Source organism: Lagopus muta, chromosome 1 (assembly GCF_023343835.1).
Source record: "Lagopus muta isolate bLagMut1 chromosome 1, bLagMut1 primary, whole genome shotgun sequence".
NCBI classification, from domain to species: domain Eukaryota; kingdom Metazoa; phylum Chordata; class Aves; order Galliformes; family Phasianidae; genus Lagopus; species Lagopus muta.
This window is the reverse complement of record NC_064433.1, coordinates 79279272-79292560: the sequence shown is the minus strand read 5'-3', so window position 1 is coordinate 79292560 and position 13289 is coordinate 79279272. Positions and strand designations below refer to the sequence as shown.

The 13289-nt window shown below is 42.1% G+C and overlaps 1 protein-coding gene and 1 non-coding gene across 6 annotated transcripts in view; one reads left to right on the top strand and one right to left on the bottom strand.

The window, feature by feature from the left end:
• The window catches only part of SPICE1 (spindle and centriole associated protein 1), a 30770-nt gene extending 18918 nt beyond the window's left edge, over positions 1-11852 (bottom strand). For 3 of the 5 annotated variants that reach the window (XR_007373360.1, XM_048927567.1, XM_048927589.1), the window contains exons 1-8: positions 11675-11852; positions 11235-11282; positions 10620-10766; positions 6636-6738; positions 5753-5874; positions 1580-1680; positions 1098-1234; positions 725-865 (exon numbers count right to left, since the gene is read on the bottom strand). Coding sequence is in view for 4 of the 5 variants with exons in the window: in XM_048927567.1 (XP_048783524.1) it covers positions 725-865; positions 1098-1234; positions 1580-1680; positions 5753-5874; positions 6636-6738; positions 10620-10766; positions 11235-11282; positions 11675-11764 (889 nt within the window). In the remaining variant the exon portion in view is untranslated. The remainder of the gene's footprint in view (positions 1-724; positions 866-1097; positions 1235-1579; positions 1681-5752; positions 5875-6635; positions 6739-10619; positions 10767-11234; positions 11283-11674) is intronic. The other 2 variants (XM_048927558.1, XM_048927579.1) reach the window with 1 other exon arrangement.
• Positions 2167-2248, top strand: TRNAS-AGA (transfer RNA serine (anticodon AGA)). The gene has a single exon. It is a non-coding gene; the product is annotated as a tRNA-Ser (tRNA).
• Positions 11853-13289: the final 1437 nt, after the last annotated feature.

Genomic DNA, 13289 nt, shown 5'->3' with positions numbered 1-13289 from the left:
AATTATATTGTTTACTGAAATATATCTAAGGAGAGGTCCTCTTCTGCACTGAGCTGTAATGGACCATCAAAGAATGCCCCCAGACATTCCAATTATTTTCAATAATCCAAAAATACACTTTACGCCACCACGTTGATTCCACTCAAGTTTCACTGGTGCATTTATCTTAGACATCTATTTTTGCTTTTCTTCTTTCAAATTAGAAGCACAGAAACAGTTTGCTAGTGATCATCCAGTGAAAAACCATCAGCTGCTTTCAGGTCTTGTATTTACTAACTTTTACAACAATCTTTTCATGTTAATAGTTGTATATAGGGATTGGCAACAGGTATAAATGATGTGCAGAATAAGGAGATGAAAATTTGTAATATATCTGTGCAGCATAGAACAGAAAGTTGTAAAAGAAATAGAAAAGCACCACAAAGGAGAGAACTCTACGTCCAGCAAGAAAACAGGTTGCATCACAGAATTGTATTTATGGTTTCCTCCTTCCTATGGACTTTGCTTTGTCACTGGCATATACTACATAAGGGTTGCAGAATGTCAACCTTTACAAATTCTCAAAACCTCGGTAGTTGAGCCCCCCCGGAACCTTTGGAGTTAGCTCTCCTCTGAGCAGGGAGCATGAGTACATGACCTCCAAAGATCCCCTTTCAAGACACATTTTCCCATGACAGTAAGGACCTTGGTCAAAGGAAGAATGCTGTTTTTGAAAGTACTAAACTTTTTGCTGAAATTTGCTTTTCTTTGCTTGAGTTTGGGTTCAGCACTTGTCTCACAGTATAAGCAGAGTCTACGGTCTCTTCTTCATCTTGATTCTGATGTCTTGAATGGATTCTCTTGACTACACTGGAAGCATTGAGGGCTGATTTAAATACAAAGCAAAAAAACACACATAAAATTTCAGTTATGTTCTCAATAGTGCTACGTTATAAAGACATTATAAATACTAGAAAATTAGGCTTCTTAGTGTGAAAATTCATCTAAGCCAAATTAACACAACTCTATTTCTCATCTCAACCCAGATAAGAAACTTGAGACAGGGTCCTGTAAACAGCTTAACAACCCTTGAGAGGCTGTGATTAAGCAAATCCAACCTGAATGTTCCAATGATGAAGATGGAATTGTTGGAGTCAAAGGTATTTCCTGTGATACAGTAGTTTTTCTCAAATCTCTTTCAGCCCACAACTCAGAATTTGCTGAGGAATTTTCTTCTCTCAATATACGAAGTAGCCTATATTCAAAACAAGCATAACAACTAATCACGATATAGTAGCATGACTTGAGATTACTTCTGCAATCTACAAAAAGTTTTTTCTCCGTAAGTACTCAGGGGAGCTCTCCATTCAAGCTCATTCACAGGTTTAAGATTAGCACAAAGGCTTCCTTAGAATTCTGAGGTCAATAAAGTAGTGTGGGGGGAACAAAAACAAAAATCACGCAAACAGGAAACAAACCACACAAAACTGAGTTAACTATTCTCATACAACATCTTCTAACACCTTTATAACTCAGCCTATTTAACACTAACTTCTGGTATTAAAAGGGTGAAAACTTAAATGGACATACATGCACTGACCTGTCACAATTGATTCTGGATTTGAAATTCAGAGACTCGTGCTGTCCATTTTCTGATTGGCATATGGATAATGCCTCCTCTTCTCCCCCCTCATTAAGAGCCTTTTTTGAGACAAAGAAATAACACAGACCTCATAGTAACTTCAAATGGTCTCTAGGAAGAAGTTAGATATCAGATGCAGTGCTGACAACAGCAATGCAGAGCTGCAGATGAATGCAATCCCACAAAGACAATACCTGCAAGCTGTGTGGAATTTTTAATTTAAAAAAAAAATTATCTCTAACCCAAAGCTATCCGAGATGCAGGAGTGACTCATGGATTCAGAGGGCCTTTGAGAAACTGTGAAAAAGATTAAGGCAGTTCTTGCACCCTCAACAGATGCAGCAGAGTACATTAGCTAAATCCCAATGCTCTCCTTCATAGCAGAAATGACCTTAGATACCACCTCGCTCCAACCCTGTGGCTATGGGCCAGGGTGCCTCCCGCTAGGTGAGGTTGACCACGGTGTCATCCAGTCGCTCAATCCACAAATTGCTCTCAATTTCATAGCGTTCCTCGAGGCAGACGGTGCACACCCATGACATGCAGTAGTCGTGGCCGAGTGGTTAAGGCGATGGACTAGAAATCCATTGGGTTCTGCCCGCGCAGGTTCGAATCCTGCCGACTACGGGCTGCTCCTTTTTCCTGGAGAAATTCATGGCTTGTGGCTTGGATATCCCTTTTTATAAGCTCCCTCCAGGCAGTGAAAGGATGCCAAGAGCTCTCCTTGGAGCTTTCTCTTCCCCAGCCTAAACAAACCCATCTCCCCCAACCTGTCTTCCTAGGAGACGTTCTCTAGTCCTCCGATCGTCTTTGTGGCCCTCCTTTTGGACCTGCTCCAGAAAGTCTGCATCCTTCTTGGGCTGGGTCCTCCTGAGGGCAGAACGGATGTGAACAGTCACCTCCCCTCCCTGCTGTCCAATCCTCTTTTTGTAGCCCTGGATGCATTTGGCCTTCTGGGCTGCGAGAGCACGTTCCTAGCTCACGTTAAGCTTTTAATCTACCCGGATCCCCAGGCTCTTCTCCACAGGGCTGCTTTTAATGAATTCTCCCAGTGAGTAAACCTAATCTGGGACTGTAACAAACCAGGTGCAACACATTGCTCTTGCCTTGTTGAACCTCACTGGGTTGATGTCGGCCCACTTCTCTAGCCCGTGCAGGTTTCACAGGGCGGCATCTCTGCCGGCTGCAGCATCAACTACGCTACTTCGCTTGGTGTCATCAGCAAGCTTGCTGAGGGTGCATTCAATCCTACTGTCTGTGTTGTTGATAAAGATGTTGAAGAGTACCAGTCCCAAGATGGACTCCTGGGGCACCGCACTTATGACCGTTCTCCACCTGGATGTAGGGCCATTGACTACAACCCTCTGGCTGCAACCAGCCAGCCAACTCCTTATCCACTGGATAGTCTGCCCTTCAAATCCGTATCTCTCCAATATGGAGATAAGGATGTAGTGTGGGACTATGTCAAAGGCCTTGCAGAAGTCCAGGTGGATTACCTCATTTGCTCTTCTTCTGTCCACTGATGCTGTCAGTCCTTCACTGAAGGCCACGAGGTTGATCAGTCCAATCTGCCCTTGGTGAAGTCATGCTGTCTGGCTCAGACCACCTGCTGATCTCACATGTGCCTTATCTTCTCTTCGAGGAGGATCTGTTCCAATATCTTTCTATACACACATATGAGACTTAATGGCCTGTATTTCCATTGTGCTGTTGACCACTTCTCTCTGGGTACGATCTTACAACTATTTGTCTACCAACCAGTCCACCCATCAAATCCATACTTTCCCAATTCAGAAAGAAGGATGCTATGGGGAACCATGTCAAAGGCCTTACTGAATTCCAGACAGTAGCTCTTCCCTTGCTGCTGACACAGTCATACATTCAGCCTCAATAGGGAATCTCAGACTTGCTCTGTTCTTAACACAGGAGGGATTTCACTCCCCTTGTCATGGTTTTATAATTTTGTTATTGGTATTCCACATCATAACATCATGTAAAGCATGGGGAATTAAAGAGTTAATACTCCAGTTCCATGAACTGACAACCTTTCAGATTCCTGGTTCTCAAAAGAGAAGAACTACTTATCTCAGAGGACTTCACATTCAGAGAGGAAGGTAAGTCATGGGATCTATTACTCTCGTTCACTGCCTGGCAGTGTGTGGGTGTGCTCCCAAGCTGTGCACCTTCAGTTCAAAGTAAGGCTTTCAGTTTCTGACACTCTCTCTCTTATTTTATTTATTAGCCTCAATTCCAATTATATTGCATTGTACTGTGTTATCTTGCATTCTGATATGTTCAGTAAAATTGGGTTTCCTCCTTAGATCATTGCTGCTGTTCTGTTTTTGGGCACAGCTCCGATCTCCCTAACCTTCCCTTTTCCCTTCCCATTTTTGGGCTGAGGAACCCACGGGCCTGCTGCCTCCTGTCACGGGCATAGATTGATCTAGACAACTCCGTGACACACCTAAACCCCTCTGGAGGTTCAGGAACATGACAGGCATTGAAAGCTTGACTGGCAGCAAAGATCGAAGTAAAGAACTCATCTTTACCTCACCTCAGCCTCTTCCACATCAACTGAAGCCAGTTCTTCCTTCTCATTTACCAGAGAGGGTACAGTCTCCTTTGCCTGTCTCTTCTGACTAATGCATCTAAAGAAACTCTTGTTATTTTACATATCTCACAATGTTTAATTACATCTGCACCTTGGCTTTCCTGATCTCATCTCTGCACAACTGGACAGCAACCCCATATTCTTCACAGGTCACCCATCCTTGCTTCCGTTGCCTATACTTTCTGTTTTTATCCCTCAGTTTGTCCAGCAAGTCCTTGCTCAATAGTAGAAGTAAGATGGAAAAAAAATTATATATAATAAAAAAAAAAATTATATATAATAAAATATATATATATATAAAAGGCTATGTATTTCTAAAATTTCAGTCACTTGATATTACAAACTAAACAACCTTATCATGAGATCTGCATATTTATATGTCTATATTCTACGTGTAAAACACAAACAACAAACACAGTCCCACATACCATATTCACATAAAGCAAATCAAATTTGGAATTAGTGTTCCTCAAACTACCAGGTTTCTGCCCTTCTGGGTGTGCCTCACCAGATAGCATTTAACTGGGATTTTCATAGGAATATAATGAAAAGAAAATCTCAGAGACACTCAGGCAGACATCTATCAGTACTATTTTCTTCTAAACATCTATGCCTGTCCCACTGCATGCATCCAGTGATACAACTCAGTGATGCTACAGTTATTTTTTCATTATAAAAGCAAAGCAAAACAAAACAATACCTCCACACACTGAAATTATCTGACTACATGAGCACTGCTACAATTCAGAACGCAGACATTTGTGCAAGATAATAAAATACAGGAATAGGGAAACATGAAAATATGACACCAGCACTTTTAGTTCCACAGCCCTTTTGTTATTCATCAGATTGAGCTATTTTTCAGTAGTGTCACATTACACTTCTCAAACCAAAGTATGCATTCCTGCTATAAGTCATGCTATGAGAACACTTGAGGCACTCTAAATAAAATTCTGAATAAGTTTAAACAAGCATTAAGCTTTTACACAAACTAAATAATTGCACAATAACGTGAGGTATTAAAAATAAAACCTATAGGACTGATCAAGGTTTTGGAATTTGGAATTACCTGGGATACATAAACATGCGCGTGATCAGATATAAATTGCAGCCCAGTTGGCTACACATCCATATATGTAGACACAAGTACAAAAAGTCATAGGCATATTTGAATGGATAGCAATTAGGTCTAAGTGACACCAGAGTTGGGCTGTTGGATTTTTTTTAAGCCTGCACTTACTTCACTCTCATACTGGAAATTCCAGAATTTAAAAGGGAGAGCTTGCTATTGTGAGACTTAGAAAGTTTCTTCTACTCAAAGGTTAAGAAATAAAAAAGTTAATGATTCCCAGACTCTCAAAACAAATTCATGTCAATTTAATGCAGTTTTCTCTGCTTGTTATTAGCACTGTATACAGTACACAGAAGAAATGTTTAGGTCTGCTTTAGAAACACTTACCTTTGAATATCCCTATTTTGTGCAAACAAGAAACATGGAACCATACGTATAAATTAATTACCTGGGAATCCATGACAGATTCACTAAGGATGGAAAGCTGAGTGGGAGGTTCCCATTTTTGTACGATGGGTCCCTGAGATGATTCTAAGTCACAGTTAGGAGCCATTGTTACATTAGGGAAACCTAGAGGAATCAGACAAAACAGGGAAGAACAGAAAGGGCTGAGTCAGTACATGATAGGACTAAGTACCAAAACGTAAATTCCTGCATTTTGCACAGAAGTGGTCACAATGATGGGTGTTGTTCAGAATAACTGACAAAGACTGTAGAATTATCTCAATACATTCAACAACCTAGGCTGCTCCACCACCATCAGGCTCCTGTACTTCTCAGCTGTGTAAATAAACTAGTGCAGAAAAAGCACGTCATTCGGAATAGTCATTAAATGCAAAAGAGAAATGCAGCCTGAAGACAAAAGATAAGCTTAACATCTCACATGCAAATGGCCAATCCTTTTCAGAAGTGTAAGGATTCATAAACCAGGATAAGAAATGAAGAAGATTTATTCACATGTTGCTGATATATCTTCAACAATACCTAAGAACAACGAGGCAAACTGGGTAGCAACAAGAATCAGAACTACTACTGTGGCAAAAACTGGTACTCTGTATTGGTTGGTAACTTGGTTGCAGAAATCAGCATCAGGTATTTTAGAATAAGTGATCAGAAATTCCACTATGGAGTGGTACAGTGGAACAACCAGCCACAGTTCACTCTCTCCTGCCACATTAGATATTATCCTTATTTGTGTTTCATCCAACATAAACAGGATCAGTCATATCACATCAGGCAAAAACAGTTACAAAGAATACTTTGTAACTCAAGATTATGAGAAGCAAGAAGTTAGTCTCAATGCACTGTCACGTACAAATGAGATAGTTTACCTGTTCGCATGCGAGGGGCATTCCCAAACAAGTCTTTTACCACAGCCATAACCTGATCAGACCGTTTCAGTACATCTTGCAAATCATATTGATCAGAGAGAATCTGAAAGTATAGCATACAAGGAAATATTTCACACTGTGCAGAATGATTTTTCCTTTGTTTCTGAGTACTGCTCTTCAAAACAGCTAGCAAAAGAACAGCTAAGGTGGTAGTGTTTACAAAGTAGATACTGTGTGGCTAGGTCCTAATTAAGAGAGATAAGAAGACTGTAATCTGTTCCAAATGACTAGAATTCACCTCATTTTTCTGAAAAGTTAAACTGTTATCTCTCCAGAAGTGTCAACACTGACTCATCTGACAGACAACCAAGAACTGAACTAGTTGATTAGATCCAAATGATTTCAGACTGTTTCATTCAGTCTTGATTACTGGAAATCCTGCCTCAAATTAAGCCTCATACCTTCATACAAACTTCAGCAGACATAAATACAGGTGGCTGCATCTGGCAATACAAAATGCTTTGGCCATGTCCACACATTTCTCAAAGATACAGCTTCTATATTCAAGGTATCTCCCTCTCCCACTATCTGAAGTCCATTACCGCAACCATGAAAGCTGCCTCCTAGGGAGGGAAGTTTTTTGAGTTTAAAAGGACGTTCAGCTACTGCTAACTGAACAGAAGTTGATGGAAAAATGTCTCCTGTGGGCAGAACACAATTCTAAACTCACCAATTAGTAGTTTCATTCATTAAGCTAGAAATGGAGAGCAGTGAGAACTAAAAGCAAAGAAAAAACACCTTCCCCTCATCCACCTTCTTCAATTTCTTCTCCCTGAGCAGCCAAAGCAGATGGTGAGTGTGGGTTGTGTCAGTCCATAGCATCACTCATATCTGCTGCTCTTTCATCTTCACATTCCAGCGTCCTCCTATTCCACTCAAGGTCCTTTCCAGAGGACACCATCCTTCCCAAACTGATCCTGCGTGGCCTTCCCTCAAGCTGTAGCTCTTCAAGCACTGCTCCAGCACAGCTCCATACCACAGGGCCATCCCTTCAGGAACCGCTCCATACATGTCTCTACAGGTGGCAGCAAACCCAGACCTCCTGCTCCACTGTGGGCACCTCTTCATGGGCAGCAGCTCTGGCCTGGTGCCTGCTCCTACAGGGGCTCACTATGGCCTCAGCCTCCCTCAGGCCACATCCACTTGCTATACCATGGGCTCCTCCATCAGCTGCACATGGAGATCTGCCTGATGTAGCACCCAATGGGCAGCAGGGGATACAGCCTGCTCTACCACAGGCCTCTCCTCAGGCTGCATGTAACTTGTGCTCCACACGCTGTGCATCTCCTGCCCTCCTTCTGCACTGACCTGGATGTCTGCAAGGCTCATTTACACATTTGTCTAGTCTTTTGAGACTGAATTACACTGCAACGTACCACTCTTCCTCATCATCAATTTAGCAAACCAAAGAACATTCACCTCTTGTAATCATATATTTCAATCCCCAAATCACCATTTACTTTTTACCCTCGATACTAACTTTGCATTTAGCCATCTAATGTTAAAATCAAGCATGTTTTTAGATAATGTCATGCAAGGCCAAACAGGAAAAGAATGCTTACCTATTCCAAAACATGACTCCTTTGCCCAAAGCAATGAAAACTACAGTGACACACTTACTCCAACAAAACTGATCTTGACTAATTTGTTTTCGTGCTCCCTACTAGCTCAGCATTATTAGGTTCCAAAGCTTTGCTCTTCTGCTCAACATTTAAGAACATTTATTTAGACCATGGTTCCTAAGGTAAATTAGCTTACATTTGTTTGCGATCAGCAGATCCAGGCCCATTTACACTCCCTCAACACACTCACTGGGTGCTGTACCTTCTCCCACTTTAATAGCACTCACAAATTTCATTAAAATTCAGAATGTTACTGAAGATAATTAAACAGGACTAATCCTAACCTTCTCAACTACACTAATACATTCACTATGTACCCTTCAGTGTAATGCACTGACATTATTTTAGAAACAGGCTGCAGGACCACTCACAATTCAGTAATTGAAATGAAAGTCATATAAGTTTTCCTTCAGAATTTTAGCAAGTCCCTCCCTCAAAAGCTGAAAGTTAAGCTCATCCATTTGGTAATTTTTACTCTCTCTTCAACATATAGATACAAGAAAAGATATGCTACAGGCAGCATCTTCCTAAATTTTGCCTCCAGTTGATTAAGATTAAAGGGGCTTGAGATCTTGCAACAGTAAACAAAAATCATTGAATAACAGAAGCAAGGAGATAACCCACAGTGCTTATGCTGTACTGGAAAATGCAGATTGAAGAAGTTCTTCAATTACTCTGAACAACAGGACCAGTGACTAACAGAATTTAACTTGGGGATACAGGAAAATAGTGACTCTTCTCCATATTCATAATTTACATTCAAGAAGATGCCAGTACATCAAGAAGCAACAGCAGCATGTGTTTCATTTTGCCTGGAATCATCTTATGTCTTCCTATCTAGAGCAGTTTTTTCTCAGATTCAAAAGTAGACATAGAATATGTTGATTAAAAGTAAGTATTCTTTTAAATACAAGGGAGAAATCTGCTCAGGAGGAATTAAAATTAGTGCAATATCATTACAAATGGCAAGAAATACAGAAGGCTATTCCAAATGTGTGAAACAACCAAGTCGTATATTAAGTAGTCCAAACACACTTAAGAGCTTGTGGTCCTACCTGTATTTGGTATAAATTTCTCTAGAAGGAATTTTTCTTGGATCTAGCTTGCACCAGGGAATTATGTATAAAAGCCTATGGTTTTTTTTCTGGAATACTGCCTTCAAATGGATTTGGTATAAAAGCATGAAAATAACAAATGTTTAAATCAAAGTGATTCTTGGTTACAAATACCCCTAACATAAATTTTGTTGTGGTTGGAGACAAAAAAGGTATTAAATATCAATCTAGTAGGTGATTTTTAAAACCTAATACTTTCATTTGTTTTTGTCTATGCTTCAGTGTTCTCAAAGTTCACAGCAAGATTTCTGAAAATGTACAAAAACAAGATGAGAAATAGAAGTCTTTGACGGTTAACCTACTGTGCATATGCAGGACTGCTGAATTAGTACATCATTGCTTTATCTGCCAGAACACTGTTGACACTGAACGATAATGAACAAGACCAACTTTGGGTTTGTCCAAGTGCTGATGAAGTTTCAAAGCTATTATATTTTGAGATTAGTTTTCATGACATTTGGCAAGTAGTATCCTGCTGTGTGAAACAGAAAGATGGTATTTAACACAGAAATCTATTGTCAGCCACTGAAAGCCTCTTTCTCTGCAAGCTAAACTTAGTTTTGCTGCTATTGTAGAAAGTTCAAAAGCAATTTAAACAGTATTTTCAGTGAGAATAATTCAGACTGCCTAGTAAACAAACATTTATACTCTCAGTTGACAGATCTGTCTGCCAGCCAACTCAACCTTTGTTTCATCATCTTTCCTTCCAGACAAGCTCTTCCTTCTCCACTTCTTGCCTTTCACCTTTTGGTCCCCTGCATTTCCCCTGTGTCAATAAGGAATGGCAGACAAGGATGTCCTTCTCAAAACTATAAATGTTCATGTGTTCATCAAACAAAGAAAAATACTAGGTAGGGAGAAAAGGAGGCAAGATAGAACTGAGGACACAAAGAATGCGCACCCTTTTCACAGCACAGAGTTTAACTCTGCAAACAGTTCCTGTGCAGATGCAAAGAGACCTGCAGGTTACAGAGGGTGTAGACAGTCCATACAGATACTCTAACTGTACAGGTAAGATGTTACACAGTCTATGTCAAGCTACCGCATGTAGAGGAGAAAGAAAGTATGCACACATGAAGGCCAACTATACAAAGAGAGGAACTGATTTTCACTGATGTGCAAAAGCAGTTTTCTACTACTACTGCAAATCATTTGCAGCAGGCTGAAAGCACAGATTTTGCTCTTACCTCATGCATCAGGGCCAATTTCCTTTTCTCCAACGAATCAGGGGCCAACTGTTTTTGCTTCTTCCATTTTCTTCTCAGTGCCTTCTCTTGCAGTTCCAGATGTGCCAGTGCTTTGTTTTTTGATTTGTGTATTTCATGGCGACGCAGCTATGTAAACATGAAAGAAACTAGTTTAAAATGAAAGCACAATGTAAAAGAAAAACCAGTAAGACCATGATGACAACTCTTCTATCTTGATTTTACAACATGGTGGTTGTTTTATTTCATGGTAGTACAAACAAAAAACTCATAAACATCCTCAAGTGTCAAATGCCACCAATACTAGCCATGTTTAAAGTAGTTTCAAAGGTGAATGGAGGAAGCCTCACAGCTTCCATCTGCCCACCACCACTAAATCAAGAGTTTTCTCAACAAATGCACAAACATTCCCATGTAGAAAGCCGTTGCATTTTCCCGATTTAATGCTCGTGTCAATCATCAGTGAAATTCTCACTCTTCTTCTAACGCTGATATATGTATATAGTTTAAATACAAACACGAAAGTGCTTGCTAATGTAGCTGCCTGGAGGCCATCAAAACAACCACTTGTAGAACCAGCTCAGACGTTACACTTACGATGTCCTCAGGAGTTGCACGGTGAACCGTCAAATCATGGACAGTACTCTGCACAAAGGAACAAGAGAAGACAACAGAAGCAATTAAAGAGGAGAAAAAGGATAAAAATAACACAACCGTACGCATCAATATCTAAACTTTCAGGAACTCTTAATTCGCCCTGCTCACTCCAGGCCGGTGAAAAAGGTTGGACGGGAAAACCACCCCACACAACTTAGCCTCCGCAGGGAAGGGGAACGAGGAGGGGAGCTGGCTGTGCAAGCACTGATGGTGGCTGGCTCGCTCCCGCCCAGAGCCCCCCCCAGGTTTCTCTCCAACCGCTCACGGCCGGATCGGGCGGCTCGGCGCCCACGAGCCGCCACACAAGGCTCCCCTAGCCCCGCACGGAGCCCGCCCTGCCCGGCACCGAGCAGGCCGCTCCCGTCGCAGACAGCACTTACGTCCCAATCCCGCTTGGCCGCCGTCGCTTTCCTCGGTCCCTTCCTGGCAGCGCCGCGGAGCCGCTGTCGGGGCCCGCTCAGCAGCGACATGGCCGCCCCGCCGGCGGCTCGAGCGGGCCGCGCGCGCGCACCCTCTCTCCGTTGCCACAGGGACGGAGCCGTTCGCCGCGCCCCGAGGGGTGGAACGTGGCGGCGGCTGGCCCCGCCTTGCGCCACCGCCGGCTCCCCTTAGGGCGGCGCCTTGACGCTCGGCGACCTCCGCCGAAAAGTCATCTTCGTTACCCCCGATCGCGCTTCTTCGCGTCCTGGCTCACCCGCGCCTCATGCCGCCGCCTCCCTATGCTCTGGGTTTTCTATGAGGAAAGCCCCTGACGGGCGCCTCGTAGCACGAGGAGATGCCCCTGAGCGAGCGGCTGAGCCACTTCTTCCCTCTCTCACGCCAATCCTGCTCATTTATGCCAATTATCATCTTTCTTCACTGCAAACACCACCCCAGGACAACTTGTGGTGCCCCTGTCAGAGAGATTTGGAAGCTTCCAGATGTATTTCAAATCTTAATTAAGATAATTAAGAAGCAATTAAGAGCAGAACTTCACACAAGCTCTTAAATGAAGGAAACGTAACGTTAAGGAGTGGCAGCGGGTTGTGTTTTAACAAACAGAACTCACTAGCGGTGCCACCAAGGAAGCGTGCACCTCCCTACCCAAGGAATGTCCAACTCCCACAAAGTAACCGGCTGTTAACACCCATTTATTTACCTTATGACCAAGTGCAGAGCATTTCCTTTAGACTTGCCCCACAAATATGCCACGGCAGGGGGTTGGAACAAGAGGATCTTTAAGGTCCCTTCCAACCTAAGGCATTTTGTGATTCTGTGATCTGCTTCACTGGGTCACATAGGTAGAGACATAAATTATTTTGAAGGCTTGGAGTTAACATTCTGTGTTACAGTGTGAGCTTAATACTGTGTCTGTTGCGTGTGGAAAGAGAAGATGTAGGGTTTATCAGCTTTTCAGTCAAAAATCCTTCCTTAATTAAAAATAAATTTCCTTTCACCAAGATCTGATGGTGCCAAATCCTCATGGATCTAATTCCAGCTTCATCAATCCTGCTGTGAAGATGCAGATGGCAGCGTTGAACGAGCTGAGGAAAGGAATTGCTTGACATGCAACACAAGAAGAAGAGGGAAATTACAAAGGGAGAAAAAGGGCGATAGCAAAATGCTAGCAGCGATTGCCTTTGCTGAAGTGCTGCAAATGTGCCCGGGGTGTTCTTTATGCAGGAGGTTGCACCTGAAATTCAATTTCCATATGCAACCTGAGGCTGAATATCAGACTTCAGTCTGTAGTAAAAGAAACCTCTAATCCTAGGCATACGTGTAAGGCAATGTATTGGGTTGGTTACTCTTTGTTTATTTGAAAATCTGTAACACAAAAATGTAAATTAAAGACACATCTGGAATTCTGTCCTAGTGTGGCTTAAAAAGAACAAGGAGTATTGAAAAGAGAGAAAGAGATCACAGCACAATTAGATCAACGTAGTGTGTACTCTGAAAGCTCTTAAGTCTCTCTGCTATTATTAATTACATGTAAGTGTAACTGCTAAATACCTCATG